Source organism: Podarcis erhardii (genome assembly GCF_964252035.2).
Source record: "Podarcis erhardii genome assembly, chromosome: 2".
Classification (NCBI taxonomy): Eukaryota; Metazoa; Chordata; class Lepidosauria; order Squamata; family Lacertidae; genus Podarcis; species Podarcis erhardii.
The window spans coordinates 36306502-36321468 of NC_138498.1; the positions used below are offsets into that span (position 1 = coordinate 36306502).

Consider the following 14967-nt stretch of genomic DNA (forward strand, 5'->3'; position numbering starts at 1 on the left):
AATTAAAAATTAAGACATGTTCTTGAAATGATGAGGATCACAACTTTTTTGTAAGTGTAAAATGGTGCTTCTCCATATGTGGATAAGCATATTCGTTTGCATATTGATAATAATTGCAAGACTTTAACATTGTTTAAAGGCTGGGGGTGAGGTAGGAGAAATGTGTTATTCATCCTATACTTGAAGAATGGTTACATACTTTTTCTAGCTCTAAATACTGCCTAACCAAAACTAGCATAATCTGTTTGGCTAGACACCACAGCCATATTAAGGTTTCAGAGAATGCAAAGGCTGAGGATGATTGACCACTGTGGCCTTCCAGGTCTTGTTGGGTCCTCTTTCCATCAGCCCCAGCCAGCATGGCCAATGGTCAGGAAGTATGGGAGTTATAGTCCATGAATTATGGGAGTTGTAATACAACTAACCTGTGAAAGACCAGGAGAATAAAGTGTTTCAGGGTAGTGAATGCCAGCCTTTCCCCCAATGTCAACAACCCCACTAGCTCCTCTCCTGAACTTTGAATGTTGGACAGGAAAGTCTGAAGGGGGATTTTGAATGTGTTTGGCTGGATATACTTAGAATCTTCCTCACAATTGGGAACCCTGATACACATGGTTTCCAAGCACGGAGAGGCTGAACCCATGAAGTATCCTATCATAATACTGGTTTTGATGTGCAAAAGTTGGGGTGGAGCCAGCAGGGATGGGAATTTGGGCTGCAGGGCTGCTGCGTGCCCACTTTATCCTTCCTTGTGTTCTTTGAATATTCAAATATTATTTATTTACTGTATTTGACATTTGCATCTGTTAGTCTCACTTCATAACAGAAGTCCTCTGGGGCTCACAAGCGCTTCGGTGCTATCACCAAGTCTCTGAAGAAAAGATAGCCTGTGAGCAAAGAAAAACTTGCCCAAATTAAGTAATTTTGATCATTTTCCCCTTGCAAGAAATTTTAAAAGCAGGGCCAAAGTCTAGCCTGCAGTTATTGCTCCTGTCAACTTCCTACAATACATCCCTGTTGGAAGGGATGCAGAAACTGTGAGTATACTAGTCAAACAGCACCAAAAGAGATCTCTCTGTGTGTTTTCTTATATTTGGTAACATTTGCATTTTTGCATTTGAACATCTCCCTCTAGTGGGCAAAAGCCACTTTAGTGGTGGTGTGAGGTGAATTTTGACCCCTTGGAAACACTGTAGTTCAGTAGGAAGGAGGGTATGGAGGCAAATGGAAGACTAGATGAGCAGGTGGGAAGCATTCTGAGGAGCCGAGAGCTTTAATTTTCCCGTTAGATGATCACATTAGTAATTTGTGACTCGCGTGGGAACGGGGGTGGCTTAGTGAGTAGTTCCTTGGGTGTCAGGGCAGGCCTGGGCCCAAGGCCTTCCTCAAATATGACAATGTGCAGTTAGTCTCTTCCATTTAACAATGCCGTGTTCTTGAACATCCCATGTAAAGAAGGATTCTTATTCAGAATATTCCCAACACCCCCCCTTAAGTCAAGAAATATTTTGATTAACCTTGTTGGAGGGACAAGAATATTCCTTATATCTGCAGTTACCCTAGAAAACATTGTGGCTGTAGATCCCATAATGCAATTATGCATTGTGTAAAGAATCCCTTCCTCTTGCCTGTCCTGGCTCTATTGCCAATCTGCTCCATAGGGGAGAGAGTGAAAAATGTGCCATTTGCCTATGTTTTCTGCTCCACTCATACAAAACCTGTACTTAATTTTGCAGCTGAGGCAAACAAACAAGGCCTGTGGGGTGTAGTTGATAAAGTTTGACTGGGAAAGTCAGGGGCACATCTTTCGCTATGAAACAAAACACCCTTTGAGGCTCATCTGCTTCATAGGACAGTGTTGTGAGCCCAAAATACCACCCTGAACTCCTTGAAGGAAAGGCAGGATCCCAATAAGGCATCATCCATTATGTGGGGATGCATATTGTGTTTCTTGGCCCTGGGGCTGGGCTGTCATAGCACAAAGGGAACAGTAAATGTCATTGTAATCGCCAGACACCTTCAGTTAACTTAAGTAGGTTAATGTATTGGAGAATATGAGAGTAGTCCATTTGAAAGGGATTATTAAAGATGTTATTTAAGCATTATGCTTATTTGTTTAAATGGATTATTATTACTTTTCAGGGGTAGGGTGAATGGAAGAATGGAAACATGCAAAATGCTATGATGTATAGAGATGACCAGATAGTACTACTCCTAATTGTCTGATCAAATGTTACAGCAGCAAGTAAGAAGACAGAGAATGGATGCGTTCCAAGATGTCTTCCAAAAGGTAGAAAAGATTGGAGAGGGCACCTATGGGGTAGTATATAAAGCCAAAAACAAACAGACAGGCCAGCTAGTTGCTTTGAAGAAGATCCGCCTAGATTCGTAAGTACCTAGTTCACTAACTTTCCCCTGAATTGGCTACTCTTAAAACTCATGAAATGGTTTTCTGATAGCATTTATGTTTTGAATTTTAATACATTGCAAATTGTGGAATTTGAGAGATATCATGCGGAAAACCATGGGCAGAATTTATTCACATAAGGGTCAGTTCCAAATAGGGTCCAGCTGTTAATATAAAGTATTCTTACTGTAACAGTAGAATTGCAAGCACCTTAAGCATGGAGACTAATGGCTGATTTAGCCATTAAATATGACAATGGAGACACATGAATTTTAAAATCCCTTTTAAAATTTTGTGCAGATATGCTTTTCTTATTGAAGCAACTATCAGAATTGAAGGGGGTGGAGAAAAGACTTATAGTCTTTGAAGAGAAAGGCCATCTCCTTAATTTTATATTTTAGTAGTTGTAGTTCAACCTGTGTAGAAGAGCCTTACTCAGAATGCACTGAGATTATCATATCTTATTCCTTACTTGTTCACATATGTTATGCTTGCTGTTGCTAAAATATTAACCTTATACCTGTGTAGTTTTCCACATTTTCTCTTTTTGGTGATTGATGGGACACCCTTTTCCCTCCCTGCTTTGGCTGACAAGCTCTATGAACATTCCCCTAGAGAAGATATGTGAGTGGAAATAATCACTGATGCCCAGTAAAGCAGAAATAATTGGATTGTTTGATACCAAATCCCTTTCTTCACAGGGAGACGGAAGGAGTTCCCAGTACAGCAATTCGAGAAATCTCCCTGCTGAAAGAATTGAAACATCCAAACATAGTGAGGTAAGAAAAAGTCTAGACTTTGTGTCTGTGTAGATGTGAGCTGTTCTCTTTTTTAAAAAATAATTTTTATTAAGTTTTCCATTTAACAATCCAATTACATCACATTGATTATTCCAAATTATACCAATACATATTATAAAGTCCAAATAGTTTGCCAAATTATAAATTTTTGTAGGGGGTTCCCATGCTTCTAGTTCAGTAAGGGTCCAGTCATCTCATATTTCTGCTGCTTTTAGAGATGTGAGCTGTTCTCATCTATAACCTATAACAGCATTGCTTAGATTAATAGAAACATGGAATAGATAAGGCTATTTTTAATTCAGACTGCAAATTCTATGCCAACTTTCTTGGAACTTTTCCAGCAGATACCTTGAGGAGACTAAAACAGCCTTGGGGTGGCTATCAAAATACTCTTGAGCTGCCACTCACAGGTTTGGAGTCTGATTGTTGAGGAGCTGGTCATGAGACCTCCTGGGGCAATAATCCTGGCTTGAGGCCATTGTCATTATCATAGGGACCAGGGGCTAGGTTAGAGTGACACTTGGAGTGAGAGACGTTGTCTGCTAGCATATCTACAAGTAACTATTCATGCAAGTACATTTTAAGAGGCAAAGTAGCATAGTTACAGTAGTAAACCTGCTCATTAGTAGTGTGCTGTCTTGCTGTTTCGAATAACATGCAGGCATACAGGTATCTGAAAACAGATAATGTTAATTTGTTCCTCATAGTCTTTTGTTGCACCTTTGCTGTTCTTTGCAGAGCAGCACAGGAGAGAATGAGGGATAAATAAACACGAAACTGCAACAAGGGAGTCTCGGTGCCGAGTAAGTTTAATTTAAATAGCATTGCAACAGCCAGCATTTAGGCAAGACATCTGTTGGCAGCTACTAGAGAATGCAGTTTTGCAAACAAGCTCCTTCACTCAATGGCTTGTCTACTTGCTTTGTGTATTACATTTTTATCCCATCCTTCTTCCAAGGAGCTCAGAGTGGCATACATGGTTCTGTCTCTGTCTTCTTAGTAGTGGCTTATGGGATGGTGGAGATGGGTCTCTGTTGCTCTCCTGGCTTCTCAACACCGTGAGTTGCTGCTTCACCCCTCTCCCTCTTGGTAAATGACAGTGACTCACAGCACTGGGAAGCCGGAAGAACAATGGAGCTGGTACTGCTCTCTTACCATTACTCTTACAACAACCATATGGCGTAGGTTAGGCTGAGAGACAAAGCCCAAATTTGCTTCATGACTGATTGAGGAGTTGATCCTGGGTCTCCCCAGTCTTAGTCCAGCTTCCTAACTACTGTGCCACACCGACTCTCCTTCTGTTGTGCCAAAAAAAGGAGGGTGTGTGTTTTGTGTGTGTGTCGGAGTAGTGGATGCATTTGTTCTGCAGGGGCATTCGTTCTTCCAAACCCACATGTTCAGTCACTGAATTCAATTTTTATTCCAGGCTTCTCGATGTGGTTCACAGTCAGAAGAAACTCTATCTAGTCTTTGAATATCTGAATCAGGACCTTAAGAAGTACATGGACTCGTCCCGTACAGGGGAGCTGCCTTTAAGTTTGGTCAAGGTAGAAGTTTATCCAAACATACGCACAGTCACTTACAGGAAATATGTTCTTGAATTTCAACTCCCATCAGCCTCAGACAGCATTTATCAGTTATCAGGGATTATGTGAGTTGTAGTTCAGCAATATGTGACAGGCTGCAGGTTAGCTACCACTGTGTTAGACCTTGAAGCATTGAAAAGCCATTTACATTGCAGAAGGGCCTGTAAGATTTTAACTTACTTTCTATCTGATAGTGCCTTTAAAAACTGTGACAGACAACAAATCAGGGAAAGGCTGGGGTAGGAGAGCTTTAACTGTTGAATTTTCTCCTTGCGTTCTTCCTGTTATTTAAAAAAGACATAGGAACCCTGACAGGAAACAAACTGGCTACCCTAACAAGGAGTGTGGAAAGTTTCTTATCTGGTCACACTGCTGTTCTCAAAGAAATATATTAACAACATACGTGGAACCTGTTTGCAAGCAAGCAATTGTTTGAGATGTTGAACTATGGCATATTATGTACCAGCTGCCCATGGTTTCTTTATGCCTACACTGGATCTTGCCACATTAAAAAAAAAAAAAAAAGTTTCAAGAAAACGCATTGTAAACCTCGTACTGTAATGGGAAATCATGTTGCTGAAACACGGAATTCTACAGCACCATCTGGTGTCACAGTGTTATAATGCATTTAAAATGCTTGCTTGTTTGTTTTTACTAATCTCTGAAACCTTTGCTTCTCCCTAGAGCTACCTTTATCAACTGCTACAAGGTGTAAGCTTCTGTCACTCCCACAGAGTCATCCACAGAGATCTGAAGCCCCAGAACTTACTTATAAACGAAATGGGAGCCATCAAACTAGCTGATTTTGGCCTAGCAAGAGCCTTTGGTGTTCCACTGCGTACTTACACTCATGAGGTAATGTTCATCATCATCTCTTCCTTCTCTTTCTTAGTGCTGTTAGTAGGCAAGAAGGTTTCCAAGTCATCCTCTGAGAAGGGGTGTGTGTGTGTGTGTGTGTGTGTGTGTGTGTGTTTGTGTAAACACAATTTTTGAGGCAGATTTTGCACCATCAGGGTGCTGCTGTGATGCTCCACAATGGTAGAATTTTCCTGCCTTTGAAACACTGAAAGATGCATGAGACCCCCTCCGGGTGCTGCTCTGGCTATGTTATTTGATGTGAAGTGAGAAGAAAAGTAGCCATGAAATGAGCTATTATGATACCCAGTCTTATGCAAAGAATGGATTGAAACTGCAATTGGCAGACCTTAACCTAAAGACTGTCCATACCTTTAGTGTTCTGGGTCAAGATTCTGCAGATTAAACGTTCATGCCATTATACATTTTGAAGGTATGTTTTTACTACCTCAGACTAACATGGTTTCTCTCCAGGAATTTAGATCTTTAAATGCGCTGAGACAGAAAAAGAGGATGCAGCCATCTTGCTTCTGAGCTCATTGCTCCATCAGTTCTCTTTGTCCAGCTTCCTCTCCCACATGCTATAGCAAAGAACAAGTAGGACTCTAGTTTTGTCTCACAGCAGGTTGGGGAGGAGAGTGAGTGGAGGGATAGCAACACCTGCTTTTCTGACTGGCATTCAAGAGGCCATGCTGCAGTCTAGTGGACTTCATCTGAGTGAGAACAATTTCTTGCAAAAGACTGGATCGTAAAAGTTTATGGGCTCAATCATAAAAGTTTTTAACTGAGGGTGGGAAGGCATTTGAATACATAAAAAGCATAAATTGAACTCGAGCTTTCAATGTGGTTCTTTCTAGGTTGTAACCTTATGGTATCGGGCTCCTGAAATTTTACTAGGTTGTAAATTCTACTCAACAGCTGTGGATATCTGGAGCATTGGCTGCATATTTGCAGAAATGGTAATAGACTTCAGTTTTGTTGATTCAAAAGTAAAGTGCACTGTGTTTTAGACGCACAAAAATGTTAATTTCTTATGAAAATTTTATGTGGTAATGTGTGCCTTGTTTGTATTTATAGCTACCTAGCTCCCCTTGTCTTTGTCTCACACACACTCTCTCTGAAGAGAATTTGTAATCTGAGCCCTTAGCCCAGAAGTCAGTATTGAGGCTCAAATCAATACTTGCATTTTGGCAAGAGAAGCAGTTGGTGCACTGTGTCATCTGGATGACATAATAATCAGTGATACTGAGTTTATGTATACTCTTAACATTACAAATATCCAAAACAGACACTACAAATCATGTAATCAATGTGCTCTTATTTTTTTCCTAATTCTACTGTGTGGCAGAACCAAGTTTAGTGTTCGAAATGTGTTATTCTTGCCACCACCTTTTTAAAATTTCAAGAGTCTTTGATAAGACTTCCTTCTCTGATATTGTTAAAAGCTGCAGTGAGCATGAAAATGTGCATTGATTGTTGCTACTGTTCCTGTGGCCATCTGATTCTGTTTAGATACATGCTTCCTGATCACAGCAGAGTAAAGGAGAAACTTACTTTCAATTTTTTATCCATTTAAAAATGTTTTATTTTATTTGAGCATTATACCTGGTTTTTGTACACTGCTCTGAAAGCTGCACTGAGGGGTGCTGTTTCTTTCAAATAAATAAGATATATTGCATAGTGAGGCTCACGCTGCTGCTGTATTGAGGAGGAAGGTTGTGACCATGGCAGGTAGTCTGCAGTTAAGAAAAATTATGTGGAATGTAGCTTCCATTTTGGTTTGGTAAATTTATCTCTCAATTCTGTGAGGATGCTTCCAGAGGGATGTATATTCCTTATGCATGCATTTTTATTTTATTTTATTGCAAAGCCTACATAACATTATTGTTGTCAATTGCTTTAAAAAGATATGGGCTGGCATCTTAACTCAGATTTCTCCATTCACAACATTAAGCCCCCATCTGGAAGTATCTGATTGAACTTTAGCCAGTTGCATGCGACTAGCTTTCTGCATAAGGAAAAGAAGAACTGTGGCTCATGGGGAAGGCTTGCAGCTCAGCGACAGAGCATATACCTAGCATGCAGAAAGATCCTAGGTTCAGCCCCTGGTGCTTCCAGGTAGGGCTTGGAGAGCCGCTTTCAGTCAGTGTCAACAGTGCTGAGCTAGATGGACCAACAATTTTGTATAAGGCTGTTCCCTAAGTTCCTATCAGAACAGATCTATCAGTGGTAGATCAGCAATGTGTTCCCTTAGTTTTCAACCTCTTTTACACATACTAGCTGACTTCTCCTGAAAAACACCTTGCTATGAGAAAGATGTGCAATGTGGCAGCAGCCACTAGAGGCTGCTGCTGTATAGGAAGAAAGTGATGAAGATGACATGGCACTCGATTAAAGGACATGCAGCCCTTATCCTAATACTGTTTACAACATTTGAAAACCGCAAAGGTTTAAGAATTTAGGCTCTTCCTTCAGCCTTGCCTACCATATGGCTCATACTGAAAAGCCACGTCAATTGCTTTTGCAAAGATCAATTAAACCAATTTTTATTTTAAAAGTTTCATATTAATACATCTCAGGTTTTTATGTAGATTTCCACCCCCATGGCTGTCCTTGTTGTCTTTCTATCCTGAGCTCTCAGCAGAATAAAACATGACTGAAGTTTTAGTTCAAATGAAGTTCAAGTTTGTAATATAGGGCATGGGATCAACATTAGATTTCATGTTCTATATTATCATGTTGAACTTGCTTTAGTTTACTGTATGTCTTTGCACCTAGCTCTGGTTGGTAGATCTTGGGATTCTAGTACAAAACAAAGGAGATCCAACAAGCTTGAAGTCTCCCCCTGATCTACACTATGATTTTCTGGGGATCTGGTGTGGTGTTCAGTATATTTCTCCTTTCTCCTTCAGCACCAGGTGGCTTGTACTAAAAGGTATTTATTTCTCTCTGTTCCTTCTCCCTGGGACTTCACTTGGATAAAGAATAGGGGTGCCTATGGAAAGATAGATGAGTGAGACATCCTTTTTCTTTCTCCAGGTAACCAGAAAAGCCTTATTTCCTGGGGACTCCGAAATCGATCAGCTTTTCCGTATTTTCCGCACTCTTGGTACACCTACTGAATCATCGTGGCCGGGAGTGACTCAACTTCCGGACTACAAAGGGAATTTCCCAAAATGGCCGAGAAAAGACATGAAGGTGTTAATTCCAAACTTGGACCGAGACGGACGAGACTTGCTGATGGTAAGAAAGAGGCTGGAATGAAGGGTTTTGTTTTTAAAACAACCTTGGGGCAGGGATGTTGTAAACCAGAATTTCAGCCAAGAGCATCAATCTGAGATTTAGTCTTAACCCTCAAGTGTATTTGGCAATATAGGTATTTGGTAATATAGGGATTTGTGATTTCTGCCATTTTGATCATGACATTACCATTGCATGCAAAGCCTATACTTGGGAATAGAAAATTAGTATTGACTTTGGGATGATAGGCATAGTATCAATCCATTAAGAGAGATATTTCTGTGTCCCCCCTTTTAATTGCAGCAACTATTACTGTATGATCCCAACAGACGCATCTCAGCCAAAGCTGCTTTGACCCACCAATATTTCTGGCAGACTCCATCACGAGATGCCAGAGAGCAACGTGTAGTAGAGAGGTATGGCCCATGAGAAGGAGGCAAATCTGCAGTGTGCTTCCCTGACAATAGTTCCCTGGATTAGCCCTTCCTAATAACTGAGCCTCTTATGCTTGGAATTAGAATGGCTATAGAGGATGAAACTTGTTCATTCTGGTTTAGAAGTTCTCAGCCTTTTAGTGGGGTTAATGCTATATTCATATAGATTTTGACTGTTCTAAATAGAAGGCAGCCTCTTGTGTTCTTTGAAAACAAACTTGGCATTCTAAGCATTTGATGGGGCAAAATAGGATTTGAAATTTTAGGATTGCTATGTATTTGAATTCAATCCTAATCCAGCAACCACATATTATTCTATCTTTGCTGTAGTTCAGTATTGCATTGCAGAGAAATTGGTTATAGTAACTTAGGCACTGCCAGCACAGTCTGCAGATGATGCAGTGGACAGGGGATATCATGTCATTTAATTCTCCCTGTAATTAATATGGGAGCTTTTTGCTGGCATTCACACTATCCATGCTCAAGAGGAAATTGTGGGAGAACCAGACATCATGAGACCACCCAGAAATACAACAGATTTTAGTTTCTTTTTGTATCCTTTATCAGCATACTTGTTTACCTTTTCCCTCAAGAAAGGACAAAAACTTGGTCCAAACACAGTTCACATGGGCTTCTTAATCTTGGAGCAGCTGTCGGGCCCTTCAAGTTTTCATTTCTAATTTAATTAGAATGTGAAAGTCTTTGATCATCAATGTGCCAAGAGAGTCACTGAATAAGCTAGATAGAGCAGGATGCTAAAGAATAAATATTTGATAGACTCCAGTTACTGATCTTGGCCGAATACATGGGGGTTGGATCCTGCAAGCAGGGTTCTGCTCATGGATTGCTCCTGCTGATAGAAGGGCAGGGGGAGATAATGTCCACTGATTTCCTCTTTTGCCTGCAATCTCCTGTGTGCTTCCTGAAAATCTGCTCTGGAGGGAAACCAGTGAACTTGTCCCCTACTTTCTGCCTGCTCGGAAACAAAGCCACTGCCTAGTTATGGGGTTATTTTTAAAAAAAACCTTGTTATTGATGTTTTAAGTCATTTTTATCATTAACTGTTAATATTATTGAAGAAGTTTCTGTATGCACTAAATAAAAAAAAAAAATGCTTTGATAAATCTTTTAATGTAACTTGCTGGTTCTCAAATGTCCTTACTGACAAGAGTGCCTATGATGGGAAAATCTTTTACACCGCGGTCATTTTTGCTTATATTGAATGCATGGTATACAGAAAGAATCTAGAACCCCTTTTGCCATTTTGAGCTCCAGCCCTCACGGTTATCAAGGGAATGAAATGTTCTCTGTGTGTTGTACATCAGTCTTGCTTGCCTTTTATTGCCCATAGTCCTGCTCTGACCCGACCATTAGATTTCTGATAAAGTGTATTCTTTGGCCATGAATCCCCATGTAACCTTCTGCACTGTTGTTCTCCATAGTTGTATAATGTTCATTTTATGGGGTCCATTCTTTACCTCAGCCCGTTGCGATTTACTCATGGTTAGGATCCTAATGTGCACACAGGAACCGTCCCAACTTTTTAAAAGATAACTAATGGAGCCTGTTCAATCTTTTAACTTTTTTATTGCATGCATGACAACCATCTAACTCAAAGCTCCTTGATACACAACCCTTTAAACTTGCCATGAAGGCACAGAGTAAAAGTTCCCCAAGCATATCTGTTTATCTTTAAAATCCCATTTATTTCCCTATAGTATACAGCAGGGGTTCCCAAACTGGTCCCTGGACCACTAGTGGTCCATAAGCTTCATTTGGGTGGCCTGCAGCATTTCTGTAAAAATACAATGAAAAATCTAGCACAGCACATCACAATTGCTACAACAGGCAGATAAATCATTAAGAGATCTGCAAAGACCCTCAACGTTTTTCAAGTGGTCCATGGGGTGGGGTGGGGAAGTTTGGGAACCACTGCTATGCAGTAACTCCTGCATTAGAACCCTTCTACCTTCAGAAATGCATCTTAAAGGTGCATTGCTGCCTTGTTATAGTGAAGTAAGACTAGCAATCTAGAATAGCACACAGCCATTTAGAACTGCCAGGCACTCTGTTCATCTGTGGACAGTATATAAGCTCTGTTGAGGATTTCTTATTTTCTCAGTGCCTGAACTGATATGACTGGTATCCATCAGATGTGGTTGGAAGGAGAAGGAGCCCACTTTGAGGATCTTTCCGGCAACGAGACATGGCTTCCTTGTAATTAATCTTCTCTTTGGTGATGGGGTCAACAAGATCCTTTTCATAGCTGGATTCATCTTGTAGCATCATGGCCAGATCACTACTAAGCATGCCAGCCTGGGAAGCTTCTGGCACTGGGATACGGCCAGTTTTCTTGGGATCTATTAGCCCTCCAGTCAGATGTTGGACCTGTAAATAGGGAAAGGCATTGTCCTTGGTCATCCACCCTTTCTGGACTGCCTCTCCTATAGACAGCCTTCTCTTGGTGACTGGATCTTCAATCCCTGTAAAAGCTTTCTGAGCATTCAGCAGCCTTTGCATGTAGGTGTTGTCTATCAGCCCTCTATCAATGGCTTTGTGGACAGAGTATCGATCACGTGAGATAAGATCAACAATGCCTCCAGTAGCCGCTTGGGCCTCTAGAAGCTTTTGAGCAGTCATTGGGTCCACCAGCTTCTTGCTAAGTGCAGACTTTATGTTGTACTTGTTGTCGGAGGTAGTGTCATACACACCGGCAATGGGGAAGGTATCATCACAGAAGGTTATCTGCGTGCCAGGAGGGAAGAAGCTCTGCTTTTGCTGGAAAACAGGGGATGAAACTGGAGACTTGGAAATGATTGAACCAATAGAAAGGGAGGAATTTTGCTTAGTTTCTCCTGCTACCAGCAGAGCAAACTCAGAGATGGGGATCTTGCCTTCCCTGTAGAGCTGGTATTCTTCTTTTGTGATCCTCCTAAACCGCAGGGCATCGTCAATGGAGTACTGCTTCCCACTCTTCTTGTCAAGGAGCACAGAAACATCGCCCTTGGGTCCCAGCGTTGTGATTTCTTCCCAATCACATTCTAGTTCTTGCAGCTGAATATATTGACTTCGATCTATCATGCCTCTCTTATATGCCTCATAGGGTGACATATCCTTGCCAGTCTCTGGGTCCAGAATAGAAATCTTTGTGGAGAGGTTAGTTTCTCTCATCTGGGTCTCATGGTTCAGTTCTTCCTTGTTAACTCTGGTTTGGAGTTCCCGGATAGCCCTCTCTTTTTCATAGATCTGATCCTTCTCTCTAAGTATGTCTGCTTCAAGGGAAGAAAGCTCTTGACCAATTTGCATCTTCTTTTGTCTGTCATTCTCTGTCCTTTGGCTCAGGAGCTTGGTCTGCTCTCTAAGGAAAAGGATTTTCTGTTGCTTCTGCCTTTCTAGTTCGTTTAATTCATTCTCAAGATTGTCTTTTTCTTGCCTTGTCAGGTTGCGAGTTCTTTGGAGATCGGCTTCTTCTTTGGACCACGTTCTCGTCATGCCTTCTGCTCTTTCAATCTTTTCCTTGAGACGCCTGATATCTTCTTCTGCATTCTGCCGGGCTGTTCTCTCTCTGCTTAGCAGATCCCAGAGACGAGCTCGCTCATTTTCTAGCACCCTATCCTTTTCTACTCTGATTACTTCCTTGTAGATGGTTTTTTCCTGAGACTTTGCTTTTTGCAGAACATCAATCTGGGACTGAAGTTTCTTACATTCCCTCTGCAGGCTCGATACTTGAGCCTTTTCGTTATCCAGTTCAATTCGCAGGTTGGTGCTGGACTGCTCAAGAACAGGATCCTTCTCTACCTTGACCACTTCCTCTGTGATTATTTTTTCCTGCACTGGGGCTGGGCTCTCCTCAATTTCCTTTATCCTCAAGGTGATCTGCCGCATTTCCTTTTCCAAGGCTAGCCTTTTGTTTCTGTCTTCTTGGAAGTTAAGCAGCTTCTCTTTCTCTTCCACTGCAGCTCGAAGCTGCTGGACTTCACGTTCCAGGCGTCGGCGGTTGCTCACTTCATCATCCAAGCTCTTACTTAGCCTGCTGTGCTCATCTCTGAGTTTTGGGTCTCTCTGAGTGAGAACTACCTCCTGGACCACCACTTTTTCCTCTGGTTTTCTCCTCTCCAGAAGCATGTACTTGTTCTGCAGGTCATAGATGGCATCTTCGGTTGCTCTCCTCTTTTGTGATACATTACGTACTTCCTGGCGGAGGCGTTCAGCTTCTCTCTCCAATAGAGGGTCATTCTCATATCGGACAACCTCCTTGGTAACCAGCTTGGTTTCTACCTTGGATCTTTCTCTCTTCCACTCATCTCTCTCTCCCTGTAGCCTGATCAGCTGTTCTTGGGACCTGCCATTTGTATTCACAAGGTCATTCAGCTGCTGTTTCAGCCTGTCTATTTCTCTCAGAATCTCCGGACTCTTTTCCATCTTCACCACTTCTTCGATGACCTCTTTAAACTCCACAGTAGGAGGCTGAGACTTAAGGACTTTGAGCTCAGTCAGGGCTCTTTCCACCTCTTGGTCAACCCTTGACCTTTTTCTTGAAGCTTCTTGGAGCTCTTTCTTCAAACGTGCTATCTCCTCTTCTGTTTCTGGGTCAAGACGAAATATCTCGTTGACTCTTTCTTTAATCTCCACTTTAGGCTTTTGCTTTTCCACAGTGCTGTATTTGCTCTGCAGCTCTATCAGTTGGCTTGCTAGCAACGAGTTCTTGCTTCTCTCCTCATCAATGAGAGTCTGTAGCTTGGATGCCTCCTTCAGAAGCTCTGGGTCTTGCTCCACTTGCTTTACCTCCTTCACAATGACTTTAGGTTCTGCCGTTTCAATCAGCTTTTCAAGCTCTTCAGTCCTGCTTTTCAGTTTAGCAATTGTATCCACCAGAGACTTCCTCTTGAAGCTGTCTTCGTCAATTTGCATTTGCAATGTCCTGACTGCTTTTAGCATTTCTGGGTCCTTCTCCAGCTTGACCACCTCTTTCAGCACCACTTTCTCTCGGATGTTTGGCTGCATCTGCTCCAGCAAGTGCAGCTCTTTCCTGAGCCGTTCAAGTTCGGAGGAGGAAGTTGAGTTCTCCTGGAGGTGCCTGATTTCCTCTCGGAGTCTGGCTGCTTGAGAATCTAGGCTTGGGTCTTTCTCTATCTTAGTAATTTCTTTTGTAAGCAGCTGGGCTTTAACAACCTTACTATCTTTCTCCATTTGGAGGACCTTATTGTTCATTATCTCAATATCTGCCTGTAGTCCCCTTCTCTTCTTAATTTCATTTTCAATTTGATTAGATATTTTGGACAGGTCACTCTCCAGAGTGGGATCCCTGTAGTATTCCATCACTTCTTTCTCCTCCACTCTTTCAATAGGCCGTTGGGTCTTCAGCATGAGAAGTTTGCTCCTCTGCTCTTCCAGCTGCTGCTGAGCCCTCGCTTTCTTGCTCCGTTCCTCTTTCAGCTGAGATTTTAGGGCTTCTGATTCTCTATGGGACCCAGCTGTGTTTTCAGACCGCTGGGTCTGCTCATGCATCATGTGCACTGTCTCATCTACTTCCTTCTGCAGAAATGAAGAAAATGAATCTTTAGAAAGACAAGCCAAAATGACTCCCAATGTAAACTTTTACACTGCTGCCTATATGGATATGTGGCGGTAGAACTTTAGTTATC

The 14967-nt window shown here is 41.7% G+C and overlaps 2 protein-coding genes across 18 annotated transcripts in view; one reads left to right on the forward strand and one right to left on the reverse strand.

Moving 5' to 3' along the window:
- Positions 1-459: 459 nt before the first annotated feature.
- Positions 460-11139, forward strand: CDK3 (cyclin dependent kinase 3). Of its 16 annotated transcripts, none has more exons than XM_081850885.1 (8): positions 460-1037; positions 2143-2290; positions 3109-3186; positions 4634-4754; positions 5478-5648; positions 6506-6607; positions 8688-8891; positions 9192-11139. In XM_081850885.1, the coding sequence occupies exons 2-8, from the start codon at positions 2265-2267 to the stop codon at positions 9315-9317; spliced, it is 828 nt and encodes a 275-aa protein (XP_081707011.1). In that variant the 5' UTR covers positions 460-1037; positions 2143-2264; the 3' UTR covers positions 9318-11139. The 16 variants fall into 16 exon arrangements, with proteins under 16 accessions (XP_081707011.1, XP_081707021.1, XP_081707015.1 ...); XM_081850895.1 differs by having other exon boundaries at positions 2240-2388; XM_081850889.1 differs by having other exon boundaries at positions 2240-2290.
- EVPL (envoplakin) overlaps positions 10890-14967 on the reverse strand; it is a 44712-nt gene continuing 40634 nt past the window's right edge. For both annotated transcript variants that reach the window (XM_081850633.1, XM_081850634.1), the window contains exon 24: positions 10890-14857. In XM_081850633.1, coding sequence (XP_081706759.1) covers positions 11441-14857 — 3417 coding nt within the window. In that variant the 3' untranslated portion in view covers positions 10890-11440. The remainder of the gene's footprint in view (positions 14858-14967) is intronic.

What these genes read in the sequence shown, in the direction of transcription:
- CDK3 (XM_081850882.1), top strand. Translation starts at nt 1,215, where the DNA reads ATGGAGGCAAATGGAAGACTAGATGAGCAG. An exon ending in AAACATCCAAACATAGTGAG is followed by an intron (nt 3,187 to 4,633) that starts GTAAGAAAAAGT and finishes TTTTTATTCCAG; the next exon opens with GCTTCTCGATGTGGTTCACA. An exon ending in TGCGTACTTACACTCATGAG is followed by an intron (nt 5,649 to 6,505) that starts GTAATGTTCATC and finishes GGTTCTTTCTAG; the next exon opens with GTTGTAACCTTATGGTATCG.